Source organism: Anolis carolinensis, chromosome 1 (genome assembly GCF_035594765.1).
Source record: "Anolis carolinensis isolate JA03-04 chromosome 1, rAnoCar3.1.pri, whole genome shotgun sequence".
NCBI lineage: Eukaryota > Metazoa > Chordata > Lepidosauria > Squamata > Dactyloidae > Anolis > Anolis carolinensis.
In genome coordinates, this window is record NC_085841.1 from 122,137,806 (window position 1) to 122,156,012 (window position 18,207).

General features: G+C 39.9%; 1 protein-coding gene across 2 annotated transcripts in view; it reads right to left on the reverse strand.

The window, feature by feature from the left end:
* Nucleotides 1-807: 807 nt before the first annotated feature.
* The window catches only part of cd109 (CD109 molecule), a 108,283-nt gene continuing 90,883 nt past the window's right edge, over nt 808-18,207 (reverse strand). The window contains exons 30-34 of one of the 2 annotated variants that reach the window (XM_062981695.1): nt 13,169-13,311; nt 7,269-7,425; nt 7,015-7,117; nt 6,395-6,606; nt 808-4,249 (exon numbers count right to left, since the gene is read on the reverse strand). In XM_062981695.1, coding sequence (XP_062837765.1) covers nt 6,431-6,606; nt 7,015-7,117; nt 7,269-7,425; nt 13,169-13,311 — 579 coding nt within the window. In that variant the 3' untranslated portion in view covers nt 808-4,249; nt 6,395-6,430. Of the gene's footprint in view, nt 4,250-4,692; nt 6,607-7,014; nt 7,118-7,268; nt 7,426-13,168; nt 13,312-18,207 lie in introns of those variants that run through there. The other variant, XM_062981690.1, reaches the window with a different exon arrangement.

The following is an 18,207-nucleotide window of genomic DNA, read 5'->3' on the forward strand; positions in this document are numbered from 1 at the left end:
ATCCTGGTTTATGATCTAACATTGGATGAAGTTATCTAAAGGACTATTGCCTCCCTCAAGCTTGATGGCTTATCAAAAATGCTTGCATTCAGCAAACATTTTGTAATGTGTCCTGGCTGAAATGTTGCTAAGGTCCTTTTCTGTAATCAAAATAGCTCAGAGAAGATGTGGAAATGCAGAACTCCCTTCCAAAGAAGCCTTTCCTTGCTCATCCTAAAGGCCTTCTGCCAGCTCAGGAAGACATTTCTCCTTAATCATGCATTCACATTTTATAGCTTCTGGTCACCATCTGCTAATCTCTATTCTATTTTCTCATCTAGTTTTAAACTCAGCATTTTTTCTTCTATTGTGGCATAAGCTGCCGCCTTGAGATTTTTGAACAGAAACATAAACTGTACATGTTTTAGACCAGGTGTGAGAAAGCAACCATCCAGATGTTTTAAACTCACAATTCAGATTAGATCTAGCCAAACAATCTGTGTCTAGGGGATATGATGATAGCTGACATGGTGTAGGATGTTGGCCTGACTCAGGAGACCAGGATTTGGACTCTCAATTAGCTGTAGAAACCCACTGGGTGACCTTGGGCAAGTCACACACTCTCAGCCTCAGAGGAAGGCAACATCAAACCTTCTCTGAACCAACTTTGTCAAGACAACCCCAGGTGGAGGTCACCTTAGAGGAGCCATAAATTGGAAATCACTTGAAGGCTCACAACAAGGGGGTATGACCTGCAGTCTAAAAACTTCTGAAGGGTTCTGAAGTTTATACAAACACAAAAATTATTCCTCAAAGCACAACCTAATATTGGTTGGGTTTCACTGTTTTTTAATCAAGCCGTGGTGATAAACATGTGTATTGGAAAGGAGACAGTTACAGACATCATGTAGAAGCTATTAGGGTCAGCAAATGGGGGTGAATGTCAAACTCTACTTGAATGCTTTTCCGTACATACAAGTATTTTCAGTGATCAACAGATACAGCAGTATTGTATCAGCAGGACTTCACATGTTTCCTTTTTAACACATAGTAATATTACTGGCAGAAAAACCTAGTCTGAATTTTGTATCCATCAATCCAAACCTCTTGAGATTTTAGAGCAATGAGTCCAACAAGAAATGACAAGCAGAAGTTTGTTCCAAACAAGCATTATCGTTCTTGCTGGGTTGATGAATGCTGCTAACATCCACGATTAAAGCAATGACAATTTAATCAAGCACAGGACTTTGGGGGTATTTAATGAAGCAATTGCAGTAGTTCCCAAAATTAGTGGAAGATCACAGGAAGGCTACATATGATGGAATTACCATGGAAAATAATAATGACAAAGGGGATGCTGTAGGATTGTTCTGTGTTTTAACTTTAAAAGCCAACTATTTCAGAGAATACAATCAATTAGACAACTGGAAACACTGTCTATAAAAAACTTTAGATCTTTGCACAATAGAACAATATACAATCAAGGTAATGCTGTAATGTTTGGGAAAAGCTAGTGACATAACTTTCTTAATTTACATAAAAATTTATTATGCATGTGTGAGCATAAGACAGATTTTTCTCAGTGAGGGGGAAATGGCAGCATAAGTCAAAGTCAAAGTTAACTTTTTAATGTTGGCATTTCAGTATGACAATTGAATAGATGGTTATTTATAAGCTTAAAACATCGAATGGACTTAAGTATTTACCTAGAACGACCTTGAGAAAATCACATTCCCTCAACCTCAAAAGGAGGTAAAGCAATCCCCTATGAACAAATCATTCCAAGAATTACCCAAAATATGTTCACTTTACCTTTACTATGTTCACTTTAGGGTCACTATAAGTTGGAAAGACCTGAAGGCAAACCAAAACAAAAACAAAAAAACACAGCCCAACAACAACAAAACATTCTTGGTTCTTAGGCCTATTTCTGAGGTTATTTGGGGTGATTATTCAGAAAATTGCGTTGGCTAGACTGCATCAGCTCTAGTTTCTTAGAAATGTGTGTCAAATGACTAGAAAGTTAGTATTATAAATGTTTGCTTTTGGCATGAAGTAAGTAGGTGTACATGTAGTACATTTTCCTTTTAATTTGTAATATGTTTCCTTCATTATTAAAAGGTATTTAAACACTACATTAAAGTATCCTGATTTGTATGGGCGAGCAGAATGAAGAGTGGTAGAAGGTATATGTCCTATAACTAGATTCATTTTTGGAATCAGCATGTCAAATATACCCAGAAATAGGGCTAACATTTGATGCACCCACATGTCTGTTGGCCAGTGTAATGAGCCACAGTGAGCCACCTCTGAGCAAATATGCATAGGATCATGACCACTCTCTAATCTTTTTCAAGAATTCACAGAATCTCATGATGAAATAGACTAGGGATGCACCAGGAAGCCTAATCCATACTTTTTTTGACAGTTTGTATTATGGATCTAGTCTTCCAGTATAGTTGAGAGCCAAACGCTGGATGGCTAATGCATCACCACTCTCCCCATATTGCATGGGCCCCTTAATGCTTTTGTTTCCTAATTTCAAGCCCACCCCCTTGAGAACAATCCACTCAAAGAGCTTCTACATCCCATAGCAGAATGAAAATCTATCCCATTGTTTTTTATGTTTAAAATCTCTCTTGGTTAAAAAAAAAACAGAACATAAAACTGTTTATCTTTGGTTGAATCATACAATAGTCCTGACAAACATGTCAGTCCTATTAAATTCATTCAGTAGGTCTTATTTTTCAGTAAACATATATGGCAGGGTTAAAAGAAGCACCATACTTTACTGAAGTGGCCCCTTAGCAGGAATGGGGGATTCACGGCTTTTTGGGATATTTTTGTCTACAATTTCCACAATCTTTTACAACTTTTAACGCTGCCTAGGGAATATGAGAGTAAAAGTTAAAACAGCATTTTATTTATTCCTGTGTTTTATTTAAAGTCTTTCTGTATCACTTTCCAGCTCATAAAGGCTCCCAAGATGATAAACAAACAAAAACTAGTCAAAACCATGCAAAGATAAAAATATTTTCAAAAACACATTAAAATACTCCTTAGAAGTTCCGTACAATCTTAGAATCCAGTTTTGAAATAGTTAAAACAACAACTTCTAACATTGAAAGACACCCAGAACAGCACTGTTTGGGCTGCCTGCCAGAAGCTTAAAAGAGATAGGGCCAGCCTAACTTCTTTGGGTAGGAGATACACAATTGAGACATCAGCTCCTTGCCCCACCGATAGATATATGTTATCATGGTGCATGAGGGGGGGGGGGGAAACATTTGTTGTGCTTTTTTCCCACTTATCTTGCAGTGAGGGGAAGTGCAGGAACATACAGGATTTAATCACTTCTCAGAAAACAATGTAGTCCAATAGGGCTAGAAAAATTTGAGATCCTCTACAGGCATTAATTCTACTTGGTATAGCAGAATACTCTCTAATGCGAAATTATTACAAAACTGAAATAAACATCTTCCCTGCAGTCCAGAATATCTGCTTTCAAAAATATTCAGCTGGCATATCTGTGTCATACATGTGAATGCTTTCAAAGAGACACCATTTCTCTTTTCTCAAATCAAAAAAATGCCAGTGTTTCACATTACAATAAACTAACATTCAGACCAGGCAATATGTTGCCAAACAAAAAAGGCAGGTAGATATTAGTTACAAATTCAGCATTTCCTAACAGTCTGTACATATTGCATAACAACTGGTATTCGATAGAGTTTAGAAAGTGCAATTTCTCCTAACAATTCTGAATATTTTCCTTGGTAGATCTTGATGTCTAGTATTTACAAAATGTACAAGGTTGGCATGACTTCATGTTCAAAGATTTGCTCAGTTTTCCCTGAACAATTAATACTTTAATGACACACAATATTATTTTAACGCAATACTTATTTTGTTGGTTATTACCTCTAAATAGTACTTTACACTCTGTGTGCAATTATATAAGTGACAGGTTTGCTAGCAGACATGTGCAAGTACTGAGTATTTGACTACACCATATTGTTGACAGGCAATAGGGTTTCATGCTTCTTCATACTTTGAAGATGCCAACAAGACTAAAACAGGTAAGGACTGGTAAAATGGCAAAACTAAAATATTAATTTTAAATTAGAAGCTTAATTTTGTATTTAAATGTTGGCAGAGTACAGACATATTTCAATTAACAAAGCCTCATAGAAACCATCTTTTCGCAAAGTCTTTGTCTAGCTGTAAGGTTTTTTAGCAGCATCAGCATTGCGAGAATGATGAAGGAAGGCTGAAAAAACACAAAATTTCAATGTTGGGTTGCTGAAGTACTTCTGTAGTAAATAGTGCAATAAAGCTCGATCAGGGAAAGAGCAGGATTCTACTCTAGCTGATCCTTGGCTCCTTACAATAAACAAGGTTAAAAACAACTACCTTTGGAATCCCATACTTAAAACAGAGAGACAAGGGAAGAGTAAATAAATCTCACCCCCAGTATGTTAGAAAAGCATATAAGTTTGCCCATCAAAATGGAAATTAATAGTAAAGTGGGTGCTGGTGAAAGGAAACAATCCTTGGATGCACTTTGGGAGAAGCACTGAAGTGTTTTCAGGGGGATTCCACAAATAATATTGTTTACTCCTGCAATGCTTACCTGACCTGGGTGTTCTAATTCCCATGTGCATATCTTGAGTACTGAATAAAACTGCTCTTCTTTTTTGTTGTTTAGGAACCTACCTTATTCTTTCCATATTATGTCTGCCTCTGACACCAAGCTTTTAATTAAAAATGCCATGGCCACGAACACATCTACTTTAATAACCAAGGCATACCTATATTCTCAAATATTTTTAGTATGAACAAGGTGCCAGGATTTACTGGTCAACATGGACACAGAGTATTCTGAGATGGCTCAATTTAAACATTTGATAATTATAAAGACCAAAAGGCACCAGATCCCATCTGCTTTTGGAAGCTAATCATGGTCAACCCTAGAGAGTACTTGGATGGGAGACCAGGTATCATACGCTACATTTCAAAAGAAAGAGCTTGCAAAACTACCTCTGAATATTTGTTGCTCAAGAAAACCTTATGGAATTCCTAGACAAGTACGAAGAAAGCGTGTTTTTGGTGGAGATTAAAACTGCTAGAACTAGTTCTGTCATAGGAATTGGCATAGCTCCCCGATTGTTTGGATTCTCTTTGAAGACATATCTATAAGCACCTGCATGACAAAATGACTTCACTTTCCCCATATGTCCAAATTTTGACTTCTTCTCTACCTCACTGGCCAGTGGTCCTATTCAGTCTCAATGTGGCCAAATTGAGTGTTTAAGTCAGCCCTGCAGACCAAATCTTTTAATGCCAACAGGACTAAATGGGGAAACTGCTCCTTTATATCAGGCTCACTTGTTAACCAGCCATATGAACTGCTTCTCTTACTGTGAGCCAAGCAATATATTTTATATTGTAAATTAAAACAGTTGCTAAAATTGAGACTGCGAAGACTTTGTGATAAATATTTTCTTGTTTCATTATAAAAACCACTGTAACAAAATATATTTTAAAGTAGAAACACGTCTGCTTTCTGAGTTCTTTACTTTGTAACCTGTGTAAATAAAGATTAGCTGCTTGAAAGCAGCTCAGTTTCCTTTCTTTGTGTTATTCTACTTTCCCTGTTCCACCTATTATACAATCCTGTTCATATACGGGTCTTACGTTTGTGACATATGATTGAGAAGGTAAACAAATGCCAGAACAAATGTTAACCTAATCCGCAAATACTCATTAGGTTAAACCTGTCTGATAAGGGTCTTGACCCTACACCACTGAAGTCAACAATACATGTACAAAAATGTTAATTCAGCCTAAAAAGCAACGCACATAAAACTGAAGATATGGCTTAGGTGAACCTATTTATATATAATATTTGCAACTAAACATTTTATTTTTTAAAAAAATCTCCATTTATAGTACCCAAACAAAGAACTTCATTAAAATATATACTTCTTTTGAGGATAAATCTGGCCACCTAAATGCAGAAAATATTCTTTTTTTAAAAATGTTAAAGTTTCTGACATAGCCAGAATTTTAGAGTTTGGATCTTCCTTCTGTCACTGGACACAGAAGTTTAGGCTGCAATGATATACCAACCTACTAGGACTAAGCCCCACTGAACTCAGGGAATCCCTACTGCATTGAAATTTGTACTCTACCCTTGAACGTCGGTGGGCATAAGAGATAGCACTGAGACTAAAAATAGGGTAAACGGTTCCGACCTGGAACTCTCTATTCTGATGCCCTGGAGAAGAATCTGACCCTTCTTGAAAGAAGTATATATTTATTTTAAGACATGAATTCTTGTGAGGAGTTCTCAACCTCCGGGCCTTATTGGGTGTAAATTCTCCTATGTCCCACATTCTATTTTGTGAGTTACCTTTATGGAGATCTGCTAGAACACAATGTGGCCGCGTTATAAGATGAGCCAACAATATAGCAGGCTTATATGCACAACAAACAGTTCACAAGAGAGAAAAATCAACGAAGAGCCATCTTTTTCACAGAGATCACATTCATCTTCTTCACAGAAGGTACAAGATGATAAACTCTGCATCACTTTGGAGTTGTAACTTCTGACTGCTCTTCTTCCTGTTGTAAAGTGAAAGAAGAATAACACTGAGCATTGCTAGTGACAGTCATATCCTAACAAATGTTTAGTGTTATATAGGTATGCAGTTGGTAAAACTGGTGACACTGGAACTTTGGCCCTTTCCCATAATGGTGGAGTACTTCCTCCACAGTTGTTTTCGGAACTGAAGATCAGACTGAGAAGTAGTGTGTTTCTTCCTGTCTCCAGTGAATGAATATTTAGAGAAGCACTATCTCTCCCTCCTTCATATCGTGTTATGATATCAAGAAGAAACAGTATATATAAACACACAAACTTCAGTGCCTTTTCAGTTTACTGCAGTTCTTTCCTAAGTTAAAGAATACACTATGTACTACAACTACATATAAGGCTGAAAACAAGATCTATGAAAAGACATTCATACTTACTGGGTTCATAATAATCCAACACCGTTACAGAGGCATCTTGAGTATTTGCTACTTTGAAGTCCCTCACGGCTGGAATATCTACACAAACCTGTGATGCATTTAACTAGAAAATAGAATAGAAAACATGGATTTACATTATGTTTTGCCAAACTAATAATAAATAATAGCTTTTAAACAGGTATCAGGATGTTAAAAAAAAGGAGGTAAACTAAGATGTTTATTCACAAGACTATTTTCCTTGTGTCTTGACTTACAGAATCCAAATATAAATGAACTTTGCCTTCATCTGTCTCCACCTTCTTAATTGGATCGTCTACACACATGAAACTGGGTGACAAAGAAAAACCACTCAACAATCCAACTTCTATAAGAGCCATGCCACTCCTTGAAGATGAGCCAGTACCCAAATACCTAAAAAACGGAGAGAGAATAATATATTTTTAAAGGAACAGATATACATAAGCATTCTTTGAAAAATTCTTAGTATAAAAAAACCTTCTTCCACAAAGATGTTTTCATGCACAGTACAGTAGATCCTGCAACTTATTTCATAATACAAGCATACAGCTAGGTTATGAAAACATGTTTGTGGATTTAACTTTACATAAAGTAACACATGAGCATCCTTTTATGAAAGTGAACTTTTCAGAGAGGAGGCAAAAGGATTTTGGTTGGCAAGGATAGCAAACCATGGCTGCTATCATGAAATAAAGTGTTCCTCTAATCTGTATTTTCAGTGCTTGACAGAAGCAAAAGTAATTGAATAAAACTATATTTCTTTGTATATGTGGACAATCTTCAAGAGAGGAGAACTCGTTTTTCAAAGCAACGCTCTTCGGCCTGGCAGCCTGACTGATTAAATACAGATATGGCTTTGAAATAAATTCTGTATAACTGCTGGCTCATAAGATTAAAAGGAAACAAAACCATCTGTGGGATAAATTGCCAGGCCAAAGTAGCTGCTATTGAAAACAAATAACTGAATTGGAAGTAGATATAATTATGTCTGCACTTTAATCGCAGATGAGAAAAGAGCTCTGGTCATTACCATAAAGCATAATACTTTTCTAGAAAAAAAAAGAAAAAGAGAGCCAATGTGGTGATTAAGAGACAAAAGAGGGGGGTGTATCAGAATGCTTGGGAAGTTACATAGTTCACATAAGTGGAAGCTTTGAAAACACACACACATAAGGGCCCAATATGATTTGAACATATTCAATAGTCACAGAATAGAGGATGTCCAATGGGATTTTGGCCTGCGTAAATAGGAGTATAGTGTCTAGATTGAGGAAAGTCACGCTACCCCTCTATTCTGCCTTGGCACCAATTCTGGGCACCACAACTTGAGGGAAATGTCCACAAACTGGAATGTGTCCAGAGGAGAGCGACTAAAATGATCAAGGGTCTGGAGAACAAGCCCTATGAGGAGCGGCTTATACAGCTGGGCATGTTTGGCTTGCAGAAGAGAAGGCTGAGAGGAGACATGATGAGGACCATGTATAAATATGTGAAGGGAAGTCATAGGGAAGAGGAAGCAAGCTTGTTTTCTGCTGCCCTAGAGACTAGGACGTGGAACAATGACTTCAAACTACAGGCAAGTAGTTTGGAAACATTAGGAAGAACTTCCTCACTGTGAGAGCTGTTCAGCAGTGGAACCCTCTGCCCCAGTGTGTGGTGGAAGTTCCTTCGGATCTGGCATGTATCACCGAGACTTGGTTGGATGAACTGGGTGGGGTGAATCTCACCCAGTTGTGTTCACCGGGTTTCGGGGTTCATCAGCAGGCCAGGGTTGAGGGGCGGGGAGGAGGAGTCGCGGTGATTTTCCGGCAGTCCATCGCCCTGATCAGATGCGCCGTTCCGCAATCTACGAGGTTTGAGTGTATCCTGCTGAAGGTGGGAGTCCGAGACAGCTTGGGGATTCTGTTGGTGTACTGTCCACCCCGCGACCCAGCAGTCTCTCTGTCTGAGCTAGCAGAAGTGGTCTCTAATGCGGCCTTGGTCTCCCAACAACTCATAGTTTTGGGAGACTTTAACATCCATGCCGAGACCACATTAACAGGTGCAGCTCAGGACTTCATGGTTGCCATGACGACCATGGGGCTGACTCAAGTTATATCTAGGCCCACACATCAGGCGGGACACACGCTGGACCTTGTCTTCATTGTGGACGGTGGGACAGTCAGAGTGGAAGAGCAAAATATTCTTCCATTGTCATGGTCTGACCATCATCTGATCTGTTTAAGTTTCGCCGTGTCTTCTAACCTCCGCAGGGGTGGTGGACCCACTAAGATGGTCCGCCCCAGGAGGCTGATGGATCCGGATGGACTCTTGAGGTCTCTTGGGGATCTTCCTGTTCTGGAGACTGGCGATCCTGTCGATGTCCTGGCTGATCACTACAATAGTGAGCTGTCAAGGGCACTTGACATGATCGCTCCCGAACGTCCCCTCTCGCTGCGTAGAGGCACGTCGACTCCTTGGTTCACTGAGGAGCTGACTGTGATGAAGCGTGCGAGGAGGGGACTAGAGTGCATCTGGAGGAAATCTCAGGATGTGTCTGACCAAGCACGGGCTAAAGCCGCTATTAAGGCTTACTCCGTGGCTTTGCGAGCAGCCAGGAAAGCTTTCACGACTGCCCGCATAGCGTCTGCAGCCAACAGGCCATCGGAGTTGTTCCGAGTTGTCGGGGAGCTCCTGCGGCCCCCCGAGACCCAGGGGCTTCCCGATGGCTTGGCAACTCGGTGCAGCGAGTTCGCGCACCATTTCACAGGCAAAGTTGCTCAGATACGTCGTGAGTTGGACTCCAGCTTAACCGTGGTCTCAGCGGAGGTAACCGAGGCACCTGTCTGTTCGATCTTGTGGGATTCTTTCCGGCTTGTTCTTCCTGATGACGTGGAGGGGATTCTTGGGTCTGTGAGGGCGACCACCTGCACTCTGGATCCTTGTCCCTCTTGGCTGGTTAAGCTGGCCAAAGATGGGTTGTTGGAAAGGTTTGTGGCTATAATAAATGCCTCCTTGGGTCAGGGGACAGTTCCATCCTGCTTTAAGCAGGCGGTGGTAAAACCGCTATTAAAAAAGACCTCCCTGGACCCATCTGTATGTATCAACTACAGACCAATCTCCAACCTCCCATTTCTGGGCAAGGTTCTGGAGCGGGTGGTTGCCACGCAGCTCCAGGAGTTCCTCGATGACACTGATTTTCTGGACCGCTCGCAGTCTGGTTTCAGGCCTGGGCACAGCACCAAGACGGCTTTGGTCGCCTTGGTGGATGACCTCCGCAGGGAGCTGGACAGGGGGAGTGTGACCCTGCTGGTTCTCTTGGACATCTCAGCGGCTTTCGATACCATCGACCATGGTATCCTTCTGGGGAGGCTCTCTGGGATGGGGCTCGGTGGCACGGTTCTGCAGTGGCTCCAGTCCTTCCTGGAGGGCCGTTCCCAGATGGTGAAGCTGGGGGATACCTGCTCGGACCCCTGGCCTTTGACCTGTGGGGTCCCGCAAGGGTCTATCTTATCCCCCATGCTATTTAACATCTACATGAAACCGCTGGGAGAGGTCATCCGGAGTTTTGGAGGGTGTTGCCATCTCTACGCAGATGACACGCAAATCCACTACTCGTTTCCATCTGATTCCAAGGAAGCTCCTCGGATGCTGAACCAGTGCCTGGCCGCTGTGGCGGACTGGATGAGGAGGAACAAGCTGAGGATCAATCCTGACAAGACAGAGGCCCTCCTGGTCAGTCGCCCGTCGGATCGGGGTATTGGGTGGCAGCCTGTGCTGGACGGGGTTGCACTCCCCTTGAAATCACAGGTCCGCAGTTTGGGGGTCCTCCTCGATTCAGCGTTGATGCTTGAAGCACAGGTGTCGGCGGTGGCTGGGAGGGCCTTTGCACAACTCAAGCTTGTGCGCCAACTGCGACCATACCTCGTGAAGTCTGACTTGACCATGGTGGTGCATGCCTTAGTTACCTCTAGACTGGACTCCTGTAATGCGCTCTACGTGGGGCTTCCCTTGAAGACGGCCCGGAAACTACAATTGGTCGGCGGCCAGATTAATAACGGGGGCAAGTTACAGGGAGAGATCCACTCCCCTGTTTAAGGAGCTCCACTGGCTGCCGTTCATTTTCCGGTCCCAATTCAAGGTGCAGACCATCATCTATAAAGCCCTGAACGGTTTGGGACCCACCTACCTCCGTGACCGTATCTCCTACCATAAACCTGCCCGATCTTTACGATCATCCGGGGAGGCCCTTTTATCACCACTGTCTATATCCCAGGCCCACCTTGTGAGTACAAGGGAGAGGGCCTTTTCTGCTGTGGCTCCCCGACTATGGAATGCACTGCCCACTGAGATCAGGCAAGCTCCCACTCTGTTAGCTTTTAGGAAAGATTTGAAAACATGGCTCTTCCGCTGTGCTTTCGGTGAGTAATTTTGCTATATATGTCTGTGTTACTCCCCCCTCAGCATTTATTTTCTAGACTGCCCTACTTTCTTGTGTCCCTGCCCACAATGGAGTACCCCCTCTGTCCCTCTCACTCCGAGTTTTATCCTTGTGTCCATGCGGCCTGCCCTTGTTTAACTGGTTTTTTTTGTTTGTTTTTTTGGATTTCTTGATGTAATGTCTATTATCATCTATTGTATTGCTTTTAATTGTGTTATGATATGTTGTTTTTATATGTTATTATATTGTATTGCTCTGGGCGTGGCCCCATGTTAGCCGCCCCGAGTCCCCGTTGGGGAGATGGTGGCGGGGTATAAATAAAGTTTATTATTATTATTATTATTTGGAGGCTTTTAAACAGACGCTGGAAGGCCATCTGTCGGGGGTGCTTTGAATGTGATTTTCCTACTTCTTGGCAGGGGGTTGGACTGGAAGGCCCATGAGGTCTCTTCCAACTCTATGATTCTATGATTTGATTAAAAGCAAAAACAAAAGGACAGAAAATGGAAATGGGTGGCTGGCTGGCACCTCTGGCTGGCTAGAACCCCAGACAGTTCTTAGCCATCAAGTTGATGGGAGACAGTTTGTCAACCTAATCTACTTTTCAACATTATTTGGGAATAAAATAAGAACAGAATAAATATTTAGTGGTGGCAGTAGTAGTACCAACAACAACATTCCAATTCAGTCTACTATGGATATGACTTCTGGAGAAAATACCCAGCAGAGCATAACAGAAAGAGTTTCCCTTCTACCTCCAGTTTTATAGTTGAAGGCGGGCTACACAGGGATATGGGAGGATATGCAGACCTCAAGTTCCCCACAATAGCTTTTCACTTTGCCTGGATGTCTAAAGAGGGCAGAGGTTAGGGCTCTGTTATGTCTGGTAAGGATCCACATATATAGAGGCAAAACTGACTTTTAAATGTGTGAATTACTTTGTACTTCTTATCCCATCCTTTTGCAATGTAACATCTTCTCTAGCATGATATTTGAAATTTAGTTTCCCAAGCTCAAAAGTTGGATCAATTGATTTTTAGTTGAAAGGTAAAATATCTGTAATAGTTATTTTATGTGTGTTAAGTGATACAAAGGCATGAGATGGAACATGGCAAATTAAAAATAAATTGAACAAGAATGCACAGTCAAATCTGAATGCACAAACCTCAATGGCAGGATAGCACTTGAATAGGATTATTGCATTTATCTGAATTCACTGGCTAACACACACATCTGGGTATATTTGATGTGCTGATTCCCCTATCAGCTCTAGTTTTTCAGATACATAACATATGGTATATATCAGTCTTCATCTGCTTGCATATAAAAAATCATGACACCCATATCAAAGAAACTAGAGCTGATGCAGACGATCCAATGTAATTTTCTGAATCAATACACCGAAATAACCCCAGGAACAGGCCTAAAATCCAAGGCACACAAAAGTTATTTATTTATTTATTTTGGTTGAGCTGTGTTATCATGAAGGTCAAGAGAGATGGTGTAATTCACTATAAGATAGCATGGTATCTTTTAATTACTGTTCAAATGTCGTTGCAAGTGTTGTTTTACAACCAATCTTTGATCCCTCTGAAATGACATCATTAATGTATACGTAAGTATCCAAAAAACCCACCCAAACTTGTCCCACTCAGATGTTACAAAAAATGTGCACATACAAAAAAGGAAGTGGAGTGGTTTCACCTAATTACATACCTAGTGCAGACATTCAGTGTTAAATGATTAATATCTTTTTTGTCATCCTTCACAGTGACATCCAAGTCAAAGGCTTCTTGATCTTGTGCTGATCTACGACTTCGGCTGCTATGTGAGTTGTCTACATTGTACATAATATTGAGCTATAAAAGCAAAATTATTAAAATGATGATATCAGCGGAGTAAATATAAATGACATAAAGCACATGTATTAAACCCAAGGCATGGGGGCTGAATCCAGCACTCCAAATCATTTTATGTGGCCCTCCAAATGCTGAACTACAACTCATGTATTCCTCATCATTAGATGTCATGACTAGAGCTGATGGGAGTTGTGATTCAGTAACAGCTGAAAAACTGCAGTTTGTTCTGTTTAATCAGAATAGTGGGGTCTGAATACAAGGCTTGCAGGTATGATTTCTGACTTTAAAATGTCCTTCAACCTTTCCCCAAACTCAATGCCACAAGTGTCGTTGGGTTGCAATTCCCATTATCCCCAGTCCACATGGTGGATAATCAAAAGTGATGGGGGTTGTTATTCAATAACATGTGGGGGCCCAAACTGGTTAAAACTAAAGAACACTGACCACTATGTAAAAAAATGATAATTGACCCTCTGTATCCACAGATTCTCCACCCATAGATTCAATGGTCCTTTGAAGGCAACCATAAGGCTGATGTGGCCCTCAATGAAAATGAGTTTTGATACCTCCAGCATAAAGCAAAAAACCAAATTCATAAAGATTTCAGCAGTGCTCCACAAAGAGGTGAAAATGATATAGCTCTGGTACATATTCAGTATCACTATCATCATATAACACTTTAAGGCAATCTAACATGGGGCAAACAAAATGTCACATCAAGTCAAGCAAATTTGGCAAAATATCTAATTCTACAGAAACCATGAAGGAAAGACACACTAATCTTTTCTATAAATCTGGAGACATTTCAGTACAAAACACTATTTGCTTGATCATTCTTACTGCTATAGCATCTCCTTTTGCCAACTTTTCAACATACTTTGAAGGTTAAAAGAAAAGCTAATTCTGTCCCTGGGAATATGGAAACATTGCAAATATCAGTTAATGGGAAGAATATATTAAAAACAATTTTTACATTACAAATGCCGACTACTTTTTATTTGAACTTCCTTCCAAATGCTCCTATCATCTAACCATCTAAAGCCGGAATTGAGAAAATGCAGCTCAGAGGAAATTTGTCAATGCCATGTTTGAGGCCCCAAAACAGTCAACAGTTCCCAAAGATATTTTGAGGGGGGACATTACATTCCCCCCCCCTCCAATGGTTCCCTACATACTCCAAGATATATGAAAAGGGAATTTCTCAGTATTTCCCTCACAGAGTCCTTTTTCAAACTATACATCTGGGTCAATTTCTGTTCACTGCCTTATAGAAAAAGGTCATCTTAAATCCAAAACTACCTGGGAGGTGGCTAAAACATGGTTAAATTTGCTCTATCCTCCCTAAAACTGAGCCAATGTGACCTTTCAACCTCTGCCAAATATCTATGGTGGTCTGAAGTTTTCCCTTTGGATCTCACACCAGAATTTCGCTGCAGCATATTTTTCTTTTACAATATAATTTGTTCTTCTTTATCTCTCACTGATGCATGTGTTCTTGTGTTACATTTTCACACATTCAGAGGCCACACAAACAGCCATGCAATGCTTGGAAATGTTGCTGTAGACTAGCACTTTCATTATTATGATTTATGTATGTGTCTGTACATCTTATGTGAGTTGGTTTAACCTCTGGTGTGCTAATAAAACTGAATTATTGTGTCGTGAAATGATGCATGTCTTAAAAGTGTGTGACCAATATGAAATGTTTGGAAAACATTTATATAATTTGTAGTTCTTGGGAATCTCCTAGGCAGCATGGTAACAGGGAATTTTGGATAACGTAGTGCAAAATAGTAATATGAATATAAGACATCATCACGTATGTAGTGAGAGGCGAATAAAGGAAGAGGTGCCAGAACACAACCGTGTAAGTGTAGATAGATGTCCTTAGATTTTCATTTCAATAGGTCTGCCTAATGTTGACTTCATTCTCCAGACAATCATAAGAAGGTAGCCCCCTCTTATGAAGTTGGGACTTCTCAAGAATGAAACTCATATGTAAAAAAAATCAAATTCATATGTGGAGACTTTGTTCGAAAGACCACCCAGGTGTACATACTGCACCAACTATTTGAAACATATCCCAGGACACATAATGCATGAAAAATAACATAGGTTGCATGATTTTGGCAGATAAACAAACAAGTTAACATAGTTTTTCACCCAGTGAAGGGCAGCAATATGCTTTTAAAATATGACCTCGTGCCTGATGTGGGCCATATAAGTGTTATCACCATCATCACCTAAATATTCCAATAATGCTCTTACATTCTAAAGGAAATCACCAGTGAAGTCCATTTCAAGAACAGCAGAATTACTAGAGTAATCTTTTAAAGGTGATCACTTTTGTCTTAGAATAATATAAGGAACATGGGCTAAAACAGCAGTACAAATGCAGATGCGACATTAGACATTCACAGGGCAGTAAAGGGGGGAAAAGTTTATTCTCTCACTCATTCAATTTATTAAAAGAGAAGCTGGGATACCATTTAAGTAGGGTCCAGGTGATTAGCCCTCAGGAATACTGATACTTCTTGCTCACTTAAAATGTCTGATTTCTGAATAATTGAAGACTAAACATATGCCAAAGGACTTCATCACACTAGAGTATTGATCCACTCGAAATCTAGTTGCTGCCTCATGTAGAGTTCTGGGGTTTGTAGTTTTGTGAGGCCCAGGATTTATCTGGCTGAGCAGTTTAAAGTCCCGCTGAAGTGGTGCTGACTCTTTCTCCACTCTGCAAGATGGCCCTCAACTTATTCATGGGTCTTACCAAACCATACTGTTGATCCCAAAATCTGCCATTGACTTATAGATGAAGCTGAACTATATGCAAGTATATACAGTAATTCAATTACTGTAGTTAAAAAAATATTAAACTGTCCCTTTACATTAGTAAAACTTCAATTTCACTAATAAATTAAGTTTAAGTAGTTAGTTTCTATCTGAATGAGGATAATATTGGATCAAATCCTTCAAGAACAAACTAATTTGATTATCAATCACAGAATAGATGAATTTTCAAAAATCTAGAACAAGATGTAAAAATGCATTTAGCATCATGTCTCGTTTTGTGCTTTATTAACTTATCCCAAAATTTAATGAAGTAAATAAATAAAAGCAATATTATGATACACAACCCAAATTCAAAATAGCAAAACACTGAAAACATTGCACTTTGAGGCCTCAAAGTAAGTTCATCAAGATCCCCAAAGAAAACAGTTAGTCAAACATGCCTTTGCTCTAATGGAGACATGCTGTGAATTTGGTCAAATTAAGCTGGAAGTAAATCAGTAATTTGTCATCACCCCAAGATTGTTGATTTACTATTTGCCAAGAAAAGCAAAGGGGTAAGAATTTACCAGCAACAGAAGAACATCTGAAGCAACAAGCTGAATGACCCCTTAAACCAGCATTTACTGGAAGATGTTTTAGGTTTACTTTCGCATTCTTCCTTCTCATGTTCCAAAAAGAAGTCCATGTGGCAAATGGTCACAAATGAGTGAGCAAAGAGTCTTTCCTAGTTCCACTGTCAGCTCAATATTAGAACATTTCCCTCCTACTCTGCTGCAAACAGCACAGGGAAAGATTAAGCATTACAGGCAGTAGACATTGTGCCAACTCATGTTGTAGGATAATGCTACTCAATGCAGTGGGTAGGACTCACATCCCACTACACCACACAGCTTGAGAAGCAATGTTGTAGGATAGATATTTGTGGTGGAAATAAGAAATCATCTAGTATATATTCATTCCACCACAGTTCACTCTCATTGGTTTTCAATCAGGTTGAGACTTGGACCTTCCAACACTGTGCGGACTGCAAATCCAGATCATGGTGTCCAGCACTGCTCCTATTCCTTTTTTGTATAGCAAAGTTTCTTTTACATTTACAAAACTAAACTTCCTCTAGATTATGGATCCACTGTTTCTTAAAAGCCTTCTTTGGAGGCTTTTAAGCAGAGGCTGGATGGACATATTTCAGGGGTGCTTTGAATGCGATTTCCTGCTTCTTAGCAGGGGGTTGGACTGGATGGCCCATGAGGTCTCTTCCAACTCTACTATTCTATGACTCTATGATTCTAATTTTATTTGAATGCAATTTTGTGAACATCTACCGAAGACTGCTTATATTTTAATTACTGATATAGTGAAGCTGATGTCTATAGGCTTCATGCTGCTCCATGTACAGATTTTTAGCATTTTTTAAAATCCTTGGATCACTGGGATTTTGCTAATGCTCAACTCCAACAATATAGCTACAAAAAACAAAGAGCTCCCTTTTCCCCATTTTGTAAACACTAAAGATTAAATCTAGTTGTTAATCCTGATAGACTAGATCCACCAAATCAATGGGATTCATACAAGTGTTAACACTGATTCAGCAGTTGAGTCTAACTGGGACTATCAAATGGATTCAGTTTGTATGATAAACCAAACTTGGCTTGTTGTGGAAACATGAATTGATGAGAAAGCTTCAGCGGAGATACCTTTCCCCATGATACTAACTCTTCCAGGAGTGAATTCCCTTCCAAAGGGTAGATTTCTCTCACTTCCTGTTGTCTCACCCCCATTCTTAACTATGAGTCATTTGTAAGTCAGTTGTTTGTAACTCGGGGACTGGCTGTATCATACTTTGTGGTTAGTTACAGGGCTTATAATTGTCTGTTAAACTGCAATTAAAATGTTTGGAACAAGAAGTGTTTAGGATTTCTAAAATTTTTGGAATTCCTGTATTTATGTATGTATTGGAAATATATTGCAGATAAGACCAAAATCTAAACATGAAATGAATGCTGTGGGCTTAATTTCTATTGTGTAAAACCAGCTGTACATTGTTCTAGTTGCTGTATACTTTCAAAACTTTTCTGATTTATGGCGACCAAGAAGAACCTA